At 39.0% G+C, this 19,462-nt stretch overlaps 2 protein-coding genes across 2 annotated transcripts; one reads left to right on the plus strand and one right to left on the minus strand.

The window, feature by feature from the left end:
- Positions 1-3,522: 3,522 nt before the first annotated feature.
- Positions 3,523-8,806, minus strand: LOC128317188 (uncharacterized). Its single transcript, XM_053227825.1, has 6 exons — positions 8,764-8,806; positions 5,613-5,984; positions 5,113-5,367; positions 4,571-4,927; positions 3,762-4,016; positions 3,523-3,635 (listed from the first exon to the last, which is right to left on the minus strand). The coding sequence occupies exons 1-6, from the start codon at positions 8,804-8,806 to the stop codon at positions 3,523-3,525; spliced, it is 1,395 nt and encodes a 464-aa protein (XP_053083800.1).
- Positions 8,807-15,497: 6,691 nt separating this feature from the next.
- Positions 15,498-19,462, plus strand: LOC128317045 (sialic acid-binding Ig-like lectin 8). Its single transcript, XM_034298042.2, has 5 exons — positions 15,498-15,540; positions 17,769-18,134; positions 18,682-18,936; positions 19,053-19,161; positions 19,309-19,462. The coding sequence occupies exons 1-5, from the start codon at positions 15,498-15,500 to the stop codon at positions 19,460-19,462; spliced, it is 927 nt and encodes a 308-aa protein (XP_034153933.2).

Below are 19,462 nucleotides of genomic sequence, written 5' to 3' on the forward strand. Positions count from 1 at the left end.
TATTATCAGCCCCTCTCTGTGACAGCACCGCCCCTACCCCTAGATCTGAGTGTTAAAAGCAGTCTTCCACTCATCACCCTCCCTGATGCGGACTAGGTGGTAGGCATTGCGAAGGTCCAGTTTAGTGAAGATGGTGCCTCCCTGCAAAAGATCAACGGCAGTAGTCATAAGAGGAAGAGGGTTTCGGTTTCTCACCATGATTTTATTCAGCCCCTGATAATCAATACAGGGGCGAAGACCCCCATCCTTCTTGCCTACAAAAAAAGAAACCAGCCCCAGCAGGAGATGTTGAGGGGCGAATGAGTCCTGAGGCCAGTGCGTCTCTGATATATTCATCCATGGCAACACGCTCGGGTGCAGACAGAGAAAGAATACGCCCCTGGGGGGGCATGTGCCTGGGAGCAGGTCAACACCACAGTCATAAGGGTGATGGTAGGGAGGTGGCTTTTCCTTTACTAAAAACCTCCTTAAGGTCCATGTACAGGGAAGGGACTTGAGATAAAACTAGGGACTCGGGAGACTCGGGAGGTTTGGGAGCTGGTGAGATGCTAGGAAAGTGTCAGGTAACAGAACATATGGAACTCCACTCAAGAACAGTACAGGTAGACCAGTTAATGTGAGGATTATGATAAGTAAGCCAGGGGTAACCAAGGACTACTGGAAACTCAGGGCAGTGGATGAGGTAGAATTGAATCTTCTCCTGAGTCGTGCTCTGGCAGATGCTGCCTTTACCCAGAGGGCGACCATCGAGGGCAGTAACAGACAAGGGAGAAGGCAGAGGAGAACAAGGAACTTGAAGTGAGTGGGCTAATGAAATGTCCATAAAGTTGCCAGCAGCTCCGGAATCCATGAGAGCCTTAAGATAGTGTACTTTAGCTTTACCCCAGGAGATAGTGATAGGCAAAAGAAAGCCTGGACTGGAGCAAGTGGGAGGGGAGGTAGTTCCCGTTAACAACCCTCCCTGTGCTGGACGGGGTCGGGCTTTTCCCAACAGCTCTGGACAGCTATCATGAAAATGGTCTTGCTTTCCACAGTACAAGTAGCATCTTTCCCTCATACGACGTTCACACTCTGCGGGAGAAAGGCGGGTGCTCCCCAATTGCATAGGTTCGGGTGTTTCTCGGAGTAGGTGAGAGTCCCCTTGTGGGTTGAAGTGGAGAGGGGGTCGAAAATCAGTTACAGAGGTGTGTGGGAGGGTGAGGGCAAGAGCCCTTTCCCGCAGTCGGTTGTCCAGGCGAAGGGACATCTCAATAAGATCCTCCAGTGAGAAGAGTGATAATGTAAGCTATACCAGTGAGAAGAGTGATAATGTAAGCTATACGGGAGCGATTAGTGGGGAAGGAGGAGGGCTGAAGCTCGAAGGTAAGTGAACACTTTGTCAAAAATCCTGAACAATCACTAGAATTCCCATCGTATTGCTGAGGGGCTGGGAGAGGAGGATTTGAACCCAGGATCTCTGGGTACAGGTCTAATGCTCTACTGGTGGAGATAAACATAGATGAGAGGACCCAAAAGCAGAGGCTGGTATAGGAGTAGGTTGAATGGTTTAATAGGGGAAGAGCAAAAAATGACAAGGAATGTCAGCAGGGTGACTAGTAGCAAAAGGCAAAAAATCCAAAAGGGAAAAAACAAGCAAGCAAAAAATTCAAACAATGTAACGCTCAGAAGACATCAAAAATAAAAAACAAAAGTCAGGGCAAAAATTCCAACAAAATACAAAAAACAGGGCAAAGATCCAAGGCAGGATTTTAGCAGTCACAGTCCATAAAAAAACTAGCAAGGTAGTCATACATGACAAAAAGCAGAAGAGCAGGGCAGAGACTTACACAAGGCCAAAACCAAGGCAAAGAATGAGCAAAGACTCGAGCAAACAGGGCAACTGAAACACATTAACTAGTCTGGAGCTCTAATAGAAAGTCCTCAGGGTCGCCATCAGGTGGCCAAAAGGCAGAATACAGCCTGAAACCTGACAACTTAAGTCCGCAAAACTAATCCTGTCTGAATACAGCTTTAGAAACAAGATTTTCTGATTCTGATGTTGATCATTACCATTTAATGCAGGGAATTTTTAATTATATAAAATCCCGGCACTGCCAAGCTGCCACTGTTGGATTCTTGAGCAAGTTCTTTAAACTTCATCTGCTCTGCTCAACTGTAAGTCACTTTGGATAAATGTGTCTGCCAAATGAGTAAATGTAAATGATTGTTCGCATCCTCATTTTAGCAGAGTGCTTTATTGTTTTTTCCCTAACAAAAACTTATTTTAAGCATAATGCAAAAAAAAGGGTTGTCTTTTTATGTATAAGGTAACATACATGCTGTGTGAAGTTTTTTGCTCATGCTGCAGGAGATTAGATTTCTTCCTATTTTTAAGCTGTTATTTATCTTTAAATTTTGTTACTGTAATAATTAACACAGTAACAGTGATGATAATGATCATGCCCACTGCTATGTTAATGTATTTGCCTACTTTGAATAATATAGACAAAGTTTTTTTTTTTCGCTATTACACCAGATCCTCAAGTCTCTAGTTTGATTTTCCAGAAAATATATGTATGAAGTTTGAGTGTAACAGCAGAGGGGATGCATGTTCATGTCTTCAAATACAGAAAATGTGTTGAGGTCTGCTGCAAAGAACAACATCGCCATCCAGTGATGGAAACCTGAACCTCTGTACGTTTTCTCTTCAATTACTGAGCAGTTGTAATAAAGCATCTGGTTAATCAGGCTACTGTGGATGTGAATTCATTCATGTCTTTTAACCATCATCCTCCCAAAAAAGAAAAAAATCACACACTTTAGAAGATAAACACAATTTTATTGTTCTAGAAGTTTAATGTGAAACAAGTCTGAGGCCTTAAAAATAAAACCCCATCATTCTGCAGAGGAAGTAACTGTAAAAGATGTGGTTTAACACAAAGAGACTGGAAGTATTTACTAAATATGCCGTGTATACAGACAAGTGTGTGTTGGTTTCTGTTACAGGTTGTGTAGGTTTCATTTGTGTATCAGTTGTAATTATACAGCAAAAGTAATAAATAAATAGAAATTAAGAATCGTTTCTAAACCAACTTCAAAAATTGCTCCATGACTGAAATTCCAATAAATGTAATAAATGGCTAAGTTGTCTATCTTGAAATTAAGCTCAAATGCAACACAAAGGAAATGTAAGTGATGTGTAACTTTTTCATCTCACACAGGAAATTCACAAGAAGAAGACTATGTTGAGCATGAGGTGTGAAACTGTGGTCAGCTCATTGCTATTACACATTAGCATAGATATCAGAATCGTCCTCCTTCTGCTGGACATTAGCATAGATATCAGAATCGTCTTCATTCTGCTGCTCAGTGTCGACACTCCTGCGCTCACACAAAAACCTGTTTGAGACACAAACTACACGTTAACTGCTGTTTACTACTAAATTAACAGTTTGGTAGTACAGCTTGTGACATGTCAAAATTGTATGCTTTTATAAAGACATTTTTTGTTTCACAAAAAGATTGTGAGTTTTTAAGACTGTTTTACCTCCTGTTGTAAATCACAGCTAGGATAGCTACGATGATGAAAATCAGTCCGGCTGTCACTAAAACAATGATCCAGATTGGCCAGTGATAAGGATTTTCAGGATTTTCACCTGTTAAACAACAGTATTTTAACATGTGAATATTTAACTGAACACAAGTCACATTATTTCCTTCAGTAATCATTAGAGACAGTCTGATATTTAAACTTCAGGAATGTTGTGAGCAGATGGACCCACCCTCGACCTGAAGGCTGATCGTTTCAGATCCTGACGTCTCATTGGTTTTCCAAGTGCAGGTATAATTCCCAGAATCCCTCACAGTTAGAGCAGGAAAGTGAAGAACGGGTCCTGGTGTGTTTAACTGCTCGTTGTTCTTAGACCACACAAACTGTGAGGAACTGTGTGTGCAGTTCACATCACATGTCAGATTTAACGAGTCTCCTTGTTTAAGGATTCCGTTTCCACTGAGCCTGATTAGTGACACCTTTAAATCTTTTTCAGAGAGCAGGAAAGACTCCACGTCAGTGAATCAGGACTGAGAGGGGGTTAATAATTATACTACAGTCGCATCCTAAAGTCTGAGTCAACAACACAGTCTTATATAATGTGCTTTGTTATTTTAAAAAAATTATATTTCTTGAAAAAGATTCCATCATTTTTATTAATATATGTTTTCTATGTAATGTCTACACCACAGAGCTGTTGAATTTTGGATTGTGATTGGTCAGAAGGTGTTGATAAATTTTCTATAACAGCAGCTCTGACAGTAGCACAGCTGCAAATCACAGGTTTCTATTAATGTGCTTGTTCTGTTATGAGAAAATAATCAACATTACGTCAGGCTGCATCACACCACCAGGTCATTGATTATTTTCCAATAACAGCATGCCCCATCATATTCTGCCATTAATTTATTAGCAGCTGAAAATATTTTTGATAACTGGTAGAATAAAAACACTCCTTCGCAGTGGAAACTTATGGAAAGTTCATTATGCACATAAAGAATATTTTATTTTAGCTTTTTATTTTTAAATCACAGCATTTACCTGCAACTTGTAGAATCACTCCAGGTTCACCGGTCCATTTGCCATCGATCACATTAGTTACAAATCTGAATCTGTACTCTCCAGAATCACTGGACTGTAGATTGTGGATTAACAAAGTGCAGTTTGATTTGTCGTCTCCAGCGTACTCAAAGTCTGACTTGGTGTTTGATGAGCTGTTATACGGTGGGCCAGGACACTGATCTCTGTTTGAGTTCATTGAGCACCAAAGCTTTTCTATCACCTGATAATTTTGCTGTGGATAATAATAACTACATGGAATGGAGACACTGAATCCTCTGACAGCACAGATCGGCTTATCAGGATATTTCACACCCCAGTCTCTGTGATTGAGAACACCTGCAAAATAAGTGTGCACATAATGCCATCAAGATTTAAAAAGGTAAAATTAAAAGAAAAAATCTCCCAACAGATCTATATTAGAGAGGAAGCATGTACAGATCCTATCAATAATTTTAGACATGTCTTCAAATATTCCGACACACACACACAGAGGCAGGAATGTTGTGAGCAGATGGACCCACCCTCAACCTGAAGACTGATCGTTTCAGATCCTGACGCCTCATTGGTTTTCCAAGTGCAGGTGTAATTCCCAGAATCCCTCACGGTTAGAGCAGGAAAGTGAAGAACGGGTCCTGATGCAGGTAAGCGCTCGTTGTTCTTAGACCACACAAACTGTGAGGAACTGTGTGTGCACTTCACATCACACATCAGATTTAACGAGTCTCCTTGTTTAAGGGTTCCGTTTCCACTGAGCCTGATTAGTGACACCTTTATATCTTTTCAGAGAGCAGGAAAGACTCCACGTCAGTGAATCAGGATTTCTCACACAGTTAAAAATGTATTATTGAATAATAAACATCAGCTAAATGAGATTTCTTGATAAAATTAAAGCTGATCTCGGCAATGGATTCAACAAGTTCACAACAAGAAAGATTTGCAAAACTATAATTTATTCCTATAGGGGAGTAAACTATACAGATAATGAATAATTTGGATTTTTATTTTAATCATTAAAATTTACCTGCAACTTGTAGAATCACTCCAGGATCACCTGTGTATCTGTCACTAGGCTGATCAGTTATAAATCTGAATTTGTACTCTCCAGAATAACTGAACTGTACGTTGTGGATTAACAAAGTGCAGTTTGATTTGTCGTCTCCAGCGTACTCAAAGTCTGACTTGGTGTTTGATGAGCTGCTATAAACATACGGTGGGTCCAAACACCTTCCTGTGTTTGTGTTCATTGAGCACCAAAGCTTTTGCGTCACCTGAATATTGGAATTTGATGTTGGATAAGAATAACTACAGGGAATGGAGACACTGAATCCTCTCACAGCACAGATCGGCTTATCGGGATATTTCACACCCCAATCACTGCTCTGAGAGAGAACACCTGTGTAGAGAAATAAATGGAGATTAAAGGAGATTGATGAAGTTACACTGATATATTGTTTTATACAGTATATTGTGTGTATTCATGTGTGTTCATCTGATACATATACATGATACATGGGAATAAGAAAGTACAGCTTCTTCAATTGTACTTTTATTTATCAGGGCCTAAATGACAACTGTGTGGTCTTCACCAACTTCAATAAACAAATAACCTCAGGTGACAAAAAAAAAAAAAAAACAGATTACAGAATGTAGTCATTTTTTTCCCAAAACTTAAACCAACGTACAGAAACCAGGTGGGGAAAAAATACGTACACCCTACATGTCGCATGTAAAACCACGTTTAGCAACAATAACAAAGTAAAACATTTTCTTTAGCAGTTTTTCAGTCTCTCATGTCGTTTTGGAGAAATTCTGGCCCACTCTTCTTTGCAAAGTTGCTTCAGTTCACTGATGTTTGAGGGCATTCGTTTATGCACAATTCTCTTAAGATCTCACCACGGCATCTCAATGGGGTTGAGATCTGGACTTTGACTTGGCCATTCCAACACCTTCATTTTTCTCTTCTTTAGCCATTGGGTTTTCGAATTGCTGCTGTGTTTGGGATCATTGTCCTGTTGCATGACCCAATTTCAGCCCAGCTTAAGCTGCTGGACAGATGATCTCACATTTATCTCAAGAATATTCTGGTATAACGTGGAGTTCATCGTTGTCTCAATGACTGCAAGTTTCCCAGCTCCTGTGGTTGCAAAACAAGCTGAAATCACCCCCTCCCCCTCCATCACCACATTTCACAGTTAGTATGAGGTGTTTGTGGTAATATGCTGTGTTTCATTTTCACCAAACATGGCACTGTGCATGATAACCAAACATCTCCACCTTGGTCTTATCAGTCCAAAGGATATTGTTCCAGAACTTTTGTGGTTTGTTCAGGGTACTCAATCTTCCATGAAAGTCATACTTGTTCAGTCTTTTTCTGATTATGCTGTGATGAACATAAACATTTAATGTACTTACAGAGGCCTGTATGTCACATGATAGCTCTGGGGCTTTTCTTTATACCTCTGAGCATTAAAGGGTCTGTTCATAGACTAAATTTGCTCACACACCCACTCCTGGGAAGATTGGCAACTGTCTTGAAGGCTCTCCTTTTGTAAACAATCTGTCACACTGTAGAATGACAAATTTCAAATTGTTTGGAGATGGCCTTATAATCCTTCTCAGATTGAGAAGCAGCAACAATTGCCTCTCTGAGGTCATGGTCCTTTCTTCTTGGTATGATGTTGACACACACCTGAGTGCTCCAGAACCCCAAACTGCCAAAAGTTCTGCTTTTATAAAAGGTAGTCACACTTCTTGATGATTAACTAATCTACAAATCTTGTGCATTTCTTTAGTGTGACACCTGGCTGCTAATCTCTGTCTTATGCATCATTGAGAAATAAATATTAACAATCATGGCAGCCAGATTTCAAATTAAATTTATTCATCTCCATTAAATTGACATGTTTTGAATATTTTAATAGAGATAGTAGACTAGACCTGAATCAGTATTTTAATAGTGTTATTAAGTGTTTTATTAGAATGTTTTAAAAAAAATGTACAAAGCTCTTGCTAAGGCCACAGCCCTGTAGTTAGCTAATCTTGTTAAATAATCCTGAATACTGAATGTTTAAAACTAATTTACAATATTTTCTAAAGAGGTCATATAAATGAAAATGAGGTGCGACACAACAACAAACACTAAGAACATGGACTAGAAAAACAAGAACCTTAACGTGACTCAGGTGTGCATGATCTCATGATGTGCATGGGGCTGATGGGTAATGTAGTCTTGACAGGTAGATTCACATTTATCCATTAATACTTTTTCAAAATGTTCCACGCAACTATTTATCCTATCTTCAAAGTCTCATGTGTCTCTCTGCACTCTTTCAAAAGCTAATCTCAGAAGCAGAAATGTTTCTGTTTCTTCAAAAGCTCCTTCAGCACACACCAGTCTATTTCTAAGTTATTCTTTTAACTTACTGCATGATTTTGCTGCCATCAAAAAGACTTTCCAAAAGAAGCAAAACATGACAAACATGACTCCTCATAAAATGTCTTCATCTTAATATTACCTCTGGAAAAAACTGACTTTCCTTACATGATGATATGAATGGTTTTATCAGCACATGGCAACCTGTCTGAAATGTAGTACAGCTACCTGGGGCTCAGTCTTTTCTGTCTGTTAGTTAAAGGTCAGAGGTTAGATGTACAGCAGGAGTCTAGTGGGTGCTCTTGTGTTCTTTGTCTTATCTGTTTTTGATCTATAATCACACTATTCAGTGTCTCCCAGATGAGGATGGGTTCCCTTTTGAGTCTGGTTCCTCTCAAGGACCCTTGCAACCGTCACCTCTGGCTTGCTCATTAGGAATAAACTAATAAATTTCAAATTTATATATTTCTGTCCAGCCTTTTTGTAACACTGTCCATTGTTAAAAGAGCTATACAGTACAAATAAAATTGAATTGAATCTTGATCTTAACAGTGCACTGAGATTTTAATGAGAGTTAATTACTAATGTTGTTTTGTTTCTTATTACTGAAACTTACTTAATCACCACCATTAGAAATCTTTTATCAGCTTGAAATCAAACATTCACTGACATTAGACAGTATAATGTGTTTGTCCAAGTGTATAATCCAATAACTGACCGTACACACTGCAACATCAATCAGCAAACACTTAAAACTCTGAACAATAATTGTGTGTAAGAGTGAGATGATGTTTCATACTGGACAGCGTGAGCAGAATCGTAGCCAAGTGCAGCATCTTCATCTCTTATTCAGTAAGAACTTCACACACTCAGTGTTGGGTCTATGTATATACACTGAGCTGAGCTCACTCACTTGGTCATGAAATATGAGAATTAAAAGTACTTCCTGGAATAATAGAATATACCCAATATAGCTACAAACTAAGCCACCACAAGAGTGTCAAAGCATTAAGACAGGAAGACGAGCAGAGGCCTCATGCACTGTCTTTCTCACACACACACACACACACACACACCCAGAAGTTATTAAAAAACAATTTTGATTCAGAAATACACTGTATGGCCAAAGTATGTGGACACTTGACCATCACATATGATCTTGTTGGACATCCCATTCCAAAAGCATGGACATTTACATGGAGCTGTTCCATCTCAGCAGTATAGATCCTGATGCATAACGTACAGAGGAGCATTCTGAGTTAAGATCATGTGATAGTCAGTACAAGAGCTCAGTGTGTGTGAACAGAATACATAAATAGATTTGTTGCCTATTGTTTTTTCCTCATTTATTTTTTATCGGTTTTAAATAATGCATTTTGAATCCTGTATTAGTTTTTGATTAACTGGCACTATCCACATTGGTTATAAATCTGAATTTGTACTCTCTGGAATAACTGAACTGTACATCGGGGATTAAGTGCAGTGTGATTTGTCTCCAACATACTGAAAGTACGACTTAGTGTTTTATGAGCTGTTAAACATGCGGTGGGTCTGTACACTTGCCCATTTTTGAGTTCATCAAGCAACAAAGGCGATTCACCATACAGTGGATTCAAACCCAGGCCTCAGGATACAGGACACCAGGGCAAACTGAGTTGTGGCTCATTAATACTCAAGATATAGAACTCAAGTACAGAGCAGATAAGGAGGATAAACAGAAACCTCCAAAACAGAAAATAAATTAGCTCAGGCCAACACACACTATCCTGGTTATGGAGAAAAGTAACAAAATGAAAAAAAAAAAAAAAGCAATTTCCTAAAATACACAAAAACATCACCCAGAATCGGATTCAAAATCACAATCTCTGGGTTAGAGAGCAAGCACATTACCAGTGTTCCATGAGAAGGACTGAAATCGGAAGGGGAGCTAGGTTTAAGGCATATGAACCCTAGCTTTCACCTTACAGCAAACCAAAACAAAGAAACCCAGATGAGCTAGCAAGAATAGGAACAAAGGAGAAACTAAAGGCACAAACTGAGGACCATCAGGGGAGAAACCTCTGACTGCTCACTACAGAGAGCTAACAAGGAAACAGAAGAGGTTTTTTTTCCCCCAAGAGAAGGAAGCTGAAGACATGAGAGGGTGACAAGGTGAGGCCAACCCAGCACAGAGGAAAGGACCAGAGAACAGCTCTAGTTTTCACAATACCAGCTTAGTCTTGCACTCACAGGATAAACTCAAGACTGAGCATTTGAGCAATCTGTAAGTAGCCCTTAAATAGGCCAGTCACAGGTGGCACAGGTTACCACTAATTACTGAGAGGCAGCGCTCTGTCTCCCTCTGGTGGCAGTCCGGGGCCATGGCAGCTGCCCCTTTCACCAAAGCATTTATTCAACCTGATAATTTGGCTGTGGATAATAGTAACTAGAGAGAATGAAGATACTGAATCCTCTCACAGCACAAACTGGCTCAGGATATTCCACAACCCAGTATCTCTCCATGAGATAACCTGCAAAATAAGTGTGTAGAAAAATCATTCCAAACCTAAAGACAAAAGAGACTGATAAAGTGTCAGTCATATCATTTGTAATCTTTAAGTGCTCCTACAACACATACAAAATTCCAGGACAAGGACAGTTATAGTGATGACTTTTAATTACTCATTTTATTTAGTTTTCTGTAAGTAGATTTTTATGATGACTGGGTTATTTAAAAATAAAATAAACAAAAAACATGATCACCATCGGTCAATCAGTGTTCACCAGGCATTTCTCAGTTCTTGGACCCCAAAGATTGCTGCTTGTGTCTAGTTTTATTGTTTAATACATCATCAGCATTGTTAAAGGCATTACAATCAAAGTTTATAACTATATTTATAACTATAAAAGTGTGCATTGTCATTTAATAATAAATAACCACATTAAAGAAGAAATGTACAAATGTAATTCCAGTAGTGTGACGAATCAGTGCTAAATCCAACTCAGGTGAACCAGAACCACTGGCTTAATGCACCAAAACAACGACAAACTGACACTAAATCTCACACACTTACCTTTTCATAATCCCTCTCCACCACCCAAAGGGCTAAGCAGGAACTGAAAAATCATTTTCACAAAACCATTTTCAGCTCTATAGAAACCTTTTATAAGGAAACAGCTTACCATGGCTTAATGTGTTAAAACTGCGACCGAGAAACACCAAATTTTCTCTCACATTTTATTCATCATACTGTCTATTATAGTAAACTAAATGTACAGTCAGGTCCATAAGTAGTTGGACAGGGACACAATTTTCATAATTTTTGCCTCTGTACACCACCACAACAGATTTGAAATGAAGCAATCAAGATGTGATTGAAGTGAAGTCTTTCAGCTTTAATTCAAGGGGTTTAACGAAATACTGCATTAATTGTTTAGGAATTACAGCCATTTTCTAGAGTCCCTCCATTTTCACAGGCTAAAAGTAATTGGCCAATTGACTGATAAGCAGTTTCATGGCCTGTTTCCTCATTATTTCATGACAAATTAAGGAGATAAAAGGTCTGGAGTTGATTCCAAGTGTTGAATTTGCATTTGGTAACTGTTCATGGGAACTCTCAATATGCGGTCCAAAGAGGTGTCAATGCAAGTGAAAGAGGCCATCATAAGGCTGAAAAAAAAACAGTTGGAGCATACTTTTAGCAGTCTCTCGAGCAAAGGGAACTTTGGGCAATGGTGTGAGGTGACAGGCCTTCGAAAATCTATATACCATGACAAGAATAATTGTATTTTGTAACATGTGAAGATGGTAAGACAGTGACAAAATCCATGGAAACATGCAACCAAGGATGAGAGGGGTGGGATGAGGATGTAAAAGGCCTTGTGGGGAAGATCTGGTGTTCTTGGTCCATGTGCAGGTGCTACAGATGGCTACAAAAGATCTAATGTCCTACACCATCTTCAGCCACCAGAACCATCAACAGACGAAGTCTGAGGTCTTTGACACTCCTGGATGAAACCATGAAGAATGCATCGACTCCAGAACATCCTTGGTGGTCGGATGATCACCTCTGGGGACTAGGCTAGCTCAGAACGGTTAAACTCCCTGGAAAGAGCATCAGGGTTCTCAGTTTTACTACCTGGTTGATAAGAGAGAATAAAATCAAATCTATTAAATAAAAGGTTAGGAGAGGTCGTATCAATGGGCTAGCAGGACTAAGGTTTCATTTTTGGCATCCACATCATCTTATTTGAAGTTAACAAATGTTTTAAAGAGGATTATTTTGGATTTTTTTTTTTAAAGTGAGTGCAACAGCACCACCAGCACTCATAAGAAACACACAGAATATCATGAAGGGCTAAGACTATAATTAGACATTTAGTTACATTTTGTTACATTTAATTACATTTAGAGTATATAACAAATGCCCTTATCCAGAGGAGCTTGCAGATGATAAGGATTATTATTATTATTATTATTATTATTATTATTATTACTGTTGTTGTTGTTCAATCCTAGTTAAATTGTCCATTGCTACTGATAGATTTTAGCCCTGCCATTTAATATCAGCTGCCACTGCACATTACGTTTTAAGACTTATTAGTATTAGTCTGAGTTTATTTCCTGTAAACATCCTGTCTAGTAGAACATTTAAACCAATTTTTTTCTATAACAATATAATACACTATAATATAATAAGAATAATTCTTGTTATCTATATTTTCTCCATTTTGTAGTTTATAAGATAAAAACACTTGTCATGTTACTGAGAAACCACAAAGAAGCTTAAAATTACAGCTTTACCTCTGACTGTTTCAAAGCACTGACACTGGAGACTCCTTCCATAAATAATATACAAACATCTCCTTGAAGAAAACTTTACCATATCAAAGACTATACAAGTTTTTTTTAATCAGTTTATGTGGCGCGTCCACTGTAATGAGCCGGTGAATGAGTTGTGAGTGAGCTTTTTCTACAGAACCAATAACGTTTTAGAACAAGTGCATTATTATAAACCTGTGATATGCAGCTGTGCTACTGTCAGAGCTGCTGTTATAGAAAATTAATCAACACCTTCTGACCAATCACAATCCAGAACTCGACCGTGCTGTGGTGTAAGGTTGGTTTAGAAACAAGTGCTACTGATACTTAGCTTCTGGTTTATGTTTGCTTACTGCTTTAATGAATCTTTGTATCTTTAAGTTAATGTAATAATTTTCCCTCCTTTTCTTTTTGTCTGCTGTGGCTTGGCATTCGTTTGAATAAAGGTTTTCTTATTTGAACTGGCTTCTCTTGTCTGAACATTTAATAAATAAATGGATAAATCTTTCAGTGTAAGTTTAGACTATACATTTCTGCAGAATTAAATGAAATGAAATTGATTTAGAGCTATAAATTGGTCAATGCTGCTCTCTAGTGGCTGAATCCCAAAGAGCTACTGAAGTTCTATATTGAATAAGTGGAGAAAGGCTAGGCGGACAGTGGGTTCGCCTCTCATCCACCCATATTAGTGATGGACGCTCGTACCTGTCACCCACCCATATTAGTGATGGACACTCGTATCTCTGACACACCCATATTAGTGATGGACGCTCGTACCTGAGCATGCACGCTGATATTACCTGAAGTGCAGCTTAAGATAAGCTACCATTTGCTAGCTAGCTGATATTATCAATCATTTTAATCAAAGTAATGAAAGTATAAGTAGTGAATGTAATGTACCAACTGGAAATATAAAAAACAGTCAACATTTACACTCAACACAGCTTTTTTCTGAGGAAAAAATTCACTGCTCTCCATGATGTTCATCTAGCTCTGACACCTGCAGTGAGTTACCCATCTGAATGGAGAAGTGCTTTTATATACTCCACTCATTCTTTCTGTGGCATTTGTTTAAAAAGGAGAGACTGGTTAACCTTAACACACCACACTGAGTGTTCTCTAAGGTCATATAGTTAATAGTGAATTATTATCAAATGTAGCTAGTGTTAGCGGCCTTGGTTTGTGCCATCACTTCATTCGCTCATGTTGGTTTACTAGTTATAACATCACTACAACGAGCTAGCTTAAGCATCACAACGAGCAACATACTGGAAAAACTGCAGAGAATTCCCCTCTGAGTGTCTGTTAGAACAGTTTACAGCAGAACAAGACATGGCTTTGCTACAGAACTGTCCAGAGCTTCAGGTGTGTGTTGGAAGGTGCACGCAACTCATGACTCGACTGTCATGTCCACAACTGTCAATCACCTCCTCAACCACGCCCTTTTATTCATCACCAAATAACTCCTATAAAACATCTCGTAAGGGCGAATACTTGGGGAGAGATCAGGGTCAACTGAAGACTATTTCCAAAAATATTTTGTGGAGATTGATCTTAAAATGGAAGTTCACCACCTTTAACATTCACTAATGAGAATAGGCAGGGTTTAAAATTGTACTGCAGCAAGCCACTAGAGGGCCTGAGTGGCATTTTTGCTGTCAAAAAATGACTCCGGACTGCTGTTAAAAAACTAAAACCATAGTTTGATTTTGTTCAAAACTTTTTTATATATGTGCTATTTTATTATTTTTATTTTATTATTAATTGAAATAGTACAAAATAGTAAAAGTGAATAAAACCATTCTTGAAACAGGTGTATTCAAACTTTGGACACAAGCAGTGTGTGTGTGTCTCTCTCTCTCCCTCTCACTCTTATTTTTATATATACTTATATATATATATATATATATAACATACACTGCCTAATATTGTCCCACCAAATCCTTTCTGATCCATTGTTGCATGGACTCCACAAGACCCCTGAAGGTGTGCTGTGGTATCTGGCACAAAGACGTTAGCAGCAGATCCTGTAAGTCCTGTAAGTTGTGAGGTGAGGCCTCCATGGATAGAACTTGTTTGTCCAGCACAGATGCTGGATGGGATTGAGATCTGGGGAATTTGGAGGCCAAGTCAACACCTTGAACTCTTTGTCATGTTCCTCAAACCATCCCTGAACAATTTTCGAAGCGTGGCAGGGTGCATTATCCTGCTGAATGAGGGATTGAGCCACTGACATTAGGGATTACTGTTGCCATGAAGGGGTGTACTTGGTCTGCAACAAGGTTTAGGTAGGTGCTACGTGCCAAGGTAACATCCACATGAATGCCAGGACCCAAGGTTTCCCAGCAGAACATTGCCCAGAACATCACACTGCCTCCACCAGCTTACCTTCTTCCCACAGTGCATCCTGGTGCCATCTCTTCCCCAGGTAAGTGATGCACATGCACCTGGCAAGTCCACATGATAAAAGTGCCCATTGCAGACACGTTCGGCGGTGGACTGGGGTCAGCATGGGCACTCTGACCAGTCTGCAGCTACACAGCCCCATATACAGCAAGCTGCCATGCACTGTGTGTAGTGTTTGACGTTGTAGCTATAATAGGTGCATTCTTGTGATCCAGGAAGTGGTTTTTGTTCTCACATATCGTGACCAAGTCAGTGAGCTCAGTGTATATACATACATGTATATATAGACCCAACACTTAGTGTGTGAAGCTCTTACCGAAGAAGAGATGAAGATGCTCCTCTTGGCTACGATTCTGCTCACGCTGTCCGGTATGAAACATCATCTCACTCTTACACGGAATTATTGTTCAGAGTTTTAACTGTTTGCTGATTGATGTTGCAGTGTGTACGGTCAGTTATTGGATTATACACTTCGACAAACACATTATACTGTCTAATGTTAGTGAACTATTAATTACTGTCTCAGAAAACAGACCTAATGATGATTTAAGTAAGTTTTGTTTTTGCTGAAGACATTTGGGTTTCAGATCAAAAGATGAATATGACACATTAGATCAGAATTTCAGCTTTCATTTCCTGATATTTACACCTAGACACGTTAAACAACTTAGAACATGGCACCTTTAGAGGCAGACAACCCAAGTGTTGCATATCCGTTACTTGCAATAACTGCATCAAGCCAGCAACCCACTGACATCACCAACCTGCTGCATTCTTCTTTTGTGTTGCTTTTCCAGGCTTGTAGTGTGGCTTCTTTCAGTTGTTGTTTGTTTTGGGGTGTTTCACCCTTCAGTCTCCTCTTCAGGGCGTGAAATGCTGCTCAGCTGGGTTAAGGTCTGGTGATTGACTTGGCCAGTCTAAAACCTTCCACTTTTTCCCCTGACGAAGTCCTTTGTTGTGTTGGCAGTGTGTTTTTGGGTTGTTATCTCGCTACATGATGAAGTTCCTCCCAAATAGATTGGATGCATTTCTGTGTAAATTGGCAGACAGAATGACTTCTGAAAACATTCTGCTGCTATCATCATGAGTTCCATCACCAATAAAGATTAGTGAGCTTGTTCCATGCAAGTCCAAGCCATGACACTACCTCCACCATGCTTGACCCATGAGCATGTATGTTTTGGATCATGAGCACATCCTTTCTTTCTCCAGATTTTGGCCTTTACATCACTCTGTATTTCTTTGTGAATTCAAATCTGGCCTTCCGATTCTTACTGCTGATGAGTGGTTTGCATCTTGTGGTATGGCCTCTATATTTCTGCTCTCAAAGTCTTCTCCGAATGGTGGATTGTGATACCTTCATCCTGCCCTGTGGAGGTAGTTGCTGATGTCACTGACTGATGTTTTGGGGGTTTTCTTCACAGCTCTCACAATGTTTCTGTCATCAACTGCTGTTGTTTTCCTTGGCCACCCTGTTCGATGTCTGGTTGTTAGTACACCAGTTCCAAATTGTTGTATTGGCCATGCACAATGCTTGTGCAATGGCTCTGATCGAATTTCCCTCTATTCTCAGCTTCAAAATGGCTTGCTTTTCTCCCAAAGACAGCTCTCTGGTCTTCATGTTGATTTATCCTTTACAACAACAAATGCAGTCTTCACAGGTGAAACCCAGGGCTCACACCAAGAGTAGATGTTCAGAGCTATTAATTGTGTAAACAGTCAGTCTATCAGGGCACACCTGGGCAACAAGAAACACCTGTCAGTCACATGTTCCAATATTTTTGATCACTTGAAAAATGCTCAATCCCATTCATTCAATCCCATCCAGCATCTGTGCCGGACAAACAAGTTCTCTCCATGGGGACCCCACCTCGCAACTTACAGGACTTAGAGGATCTGCTGCTAACACAGATACCACAGCACACCTTCAGAGGTCTTGTGGAGTCCATGCCACAACGGATCAGAAAGGTTTTGGTGGGACAACATTAGGCAGTGTACATTTATTTATATATATGTGTGTATATATATATGTATATATAAAAATAAGAGTGAGTATATATATATATATATATATATATATATATATATATATATATATATATATATATATATATATATATATATATACATATACACACACACACACACTCACACACTGCTTGTGTCCAAAGTTTGAATACACCTGTTTCAAGAATGGTTTTATTCACTTTTTAATATGTCAAACAAAAGGTGCCATTTTCTAAGTTGTTTAAGACTTTTACAGTTTTATTCTTCCTGCCTGCTTTAAATTATAACTCACAGGCAAATGCACCACAGTCTGATTGTAAAAGATTGTATATTGGTGTGGATGATTTTTAAAATAATTTGTATGAATGCAATATAAGATGTGAATTAAAAATAATTTCTGATTTATTTATTTACTTACAAATATAAATGAATAAAGGTGTGAATACATATAGCTAAACAGATATAAAGATATATTCTGTACCATGCAGTAATATGAAATAAAAGATGACCTCCCATGAACTTGAAAAAACACACAACAAATAAACAAAATATCAGAATTACTTTTAATCTCCATTTATTTCTCTACACAGGCGTTCTCACTCAGAGCACAGATTGGGGCGTGAAATATCCTGATAAGCCGATCTGTGCTGTGAGAGGATTCAGTGTCTCCATTCCCTGTAGTTATTATTATCCACAGCAAAATTATCAGGTGATAGAAAAGCTTTGGTGCTCAATGAACTCAAAGAAAGATCAGTGTTATGGCCCACCGTATGTTTATAACAGCTCATCAAACACCAACTCAGACTTTGAGTACGCTGGAGACGACAAATCAAACTGCACTTTGTTAATCCACAATCTAGAGTTTAACAATTCTGGAACGTACAGATTCAGATTTATAACTAATGTGACCGAAGGCAAATGGACCGGTGTACCTGGAGTGATTCTACAAGTTGCAGGTAAATGCTATGATTTAAGAAAGCTAAAATAAAATATTCTTTATGTGCATAATGAACTTTCCATGAGATTCGACTGCGAAGGAGTGTTTTTATTCTACCAGATATCAAAAATATTTTCAGCTGCTAATAAATTAATGACAGAATATGATGGGGCATGCTGTTATTGGAAAATAATCAATGACCTGGTGGTGTGATGCAGCCTGACGTGATGTTGATTATTTTCTCATAACAGAACAAGCACATTAATAGAAACCTGTGATTTGCAGCTGTGCTACTGTCAGAGCTGCTGTTATAGAAAATTAATCAACACCTTCTGACCAATCACAATCCAAAATTCAACAGCTCTGTGGTGTAGACATTACATAGAAAACATATATTAATCAAAATGATGGAATCTTTTATGAAGAAATATAATTTAAGAAAAATAAAGCACATTATAAAAGAACATGTTGTTGACTCAGACTTTAGGATGCGACTGTAGTATAATTATTAACCCCCTCTCAGTCCCGATTCACTGACGTGGAGTCTTTCCTGCTCTCTGAAAAAGATTTAAAGGTGTCACTAATCAGGCTCAGTGGAAACGGAACCCTTAAACAAGGAGACTCGTTAAATCTGACGTGTGATGTGAACTGCACACACAGTTCCTCACAGTTTGTGTGGTCTAAGAACAACGAGCAGTTAAACACATCAGGACCTGTTCTTCACTTTCCTGCTCTAACCGTGAGGGATTCTGGGAATTACACCTGCACTTGGGAAACCAATGAGGCGTCAGGATCTGAAACGATCAGCCTTCAGGTCGAGGGTGGGTCCATCTGCTCACAACATTACTGAAGTTTAAATATCACACTGTCTCTAGTGATTACTGAAGGAAATAATGTGACTTGTGTTTAGTTAAATATTCACATTGTTTTTTAACAGGTGAAAATCCTGAAAATCCTGATCATTGGCCAATCTGGATCATTGTTGTGTTGACAGCTGGACTGATTTTCATCATCGTAGCTATCCTAGCTGTGATTTACAACAGGAGGTAAAACAGTCTAAAAACTCACAATCTTTTGGTGAAACAAAAAATGTCTCTATAAAAGCATACGATTTTGACATGTCACAAGCTGTACTGCCAAACTGTTAATTTAGTAGTAAACAGCAGTTAACGTGTAGTTTGTGCCTCAAACAGGTTTCTGTGTGAGCGCAGGAGTGTCCACACTGAGCAGCAGAAGGAGGACGATTCTGATATCTATGCTAATGTCCAGCAGAAGGAGGACAATTCTGATATCTATGCTAATGTCCAGCAGAAGGAGGACGATTCTGATATCTATGCTAATGTGTAA

Source organism: Pangasianodon hypophthalmus, chromosome 22 (assembly GCF_027358585.1).
Source record: "Pangasianodon hypophthalmus isolate fPanHyp1 chromosome 22, fPanHyp1.pri, whole genome shotgun sequence".
Classification (NCBI taxonomy): domain Eukaryota; kingdom Metazoa; phylum Chordata; class Actinopteri; order Siluriformes; family Pangasiidae; genus Pangasianodon; species Pangasianodon hypophthalmus.

What these genes read in the sequence shown, in the direction of transcription:
- LOC128317188 (XM_053227825.1), bottom strand. Translation starts at nt 8,806, where the DNA reads ATGAAGATGCTGCACTTGGCTACGATTCTGCTCACGCTGTCCA. An exon ending in AGTGATTCTACAAGTTGCAG is followed by an intron (nt 5,368 to 5,612) that starts GTAAATTTTAAT and finishes CTCTCTGAAAAG; the next exon opens with ATATAAAGGTGTCACTAATC. An exon ending in AGTGATTCTACAAGTTGCAG is followed by an intron (nt 4,017 to 4,570) that starts GTAAATGCTGTG and finishes TCTCTGAAAAAG; the next exon opens with ATTTAAAGGTGTCACTAATC.
- LOC128317045 (XM_034298042.2), top strand. Translation starts at nt 15,498, where the DNA reads ATGAAGATGCTCCTCTTGGCTACGATTCTGCTCACGCTGTCCG. An exon ending in AGTGATTCTACAAGTTGCAG is followed by an intron (nt 18,135 to 18,681) that starts GTAAATGCTATG and finishes TCTCTGAAAAAG; the next exon opens with ATTTAAAGGTGTCACTAATC. An exon ending in GCTGTGATTTACAACAGGAG is followed by an intron (nt 19,162 to 19,308) that starts GTAAAACAGTCT and finishes TGCCTCAAACAG; the next exon opens with GTTTCTGTGTGAGCGCAGGA.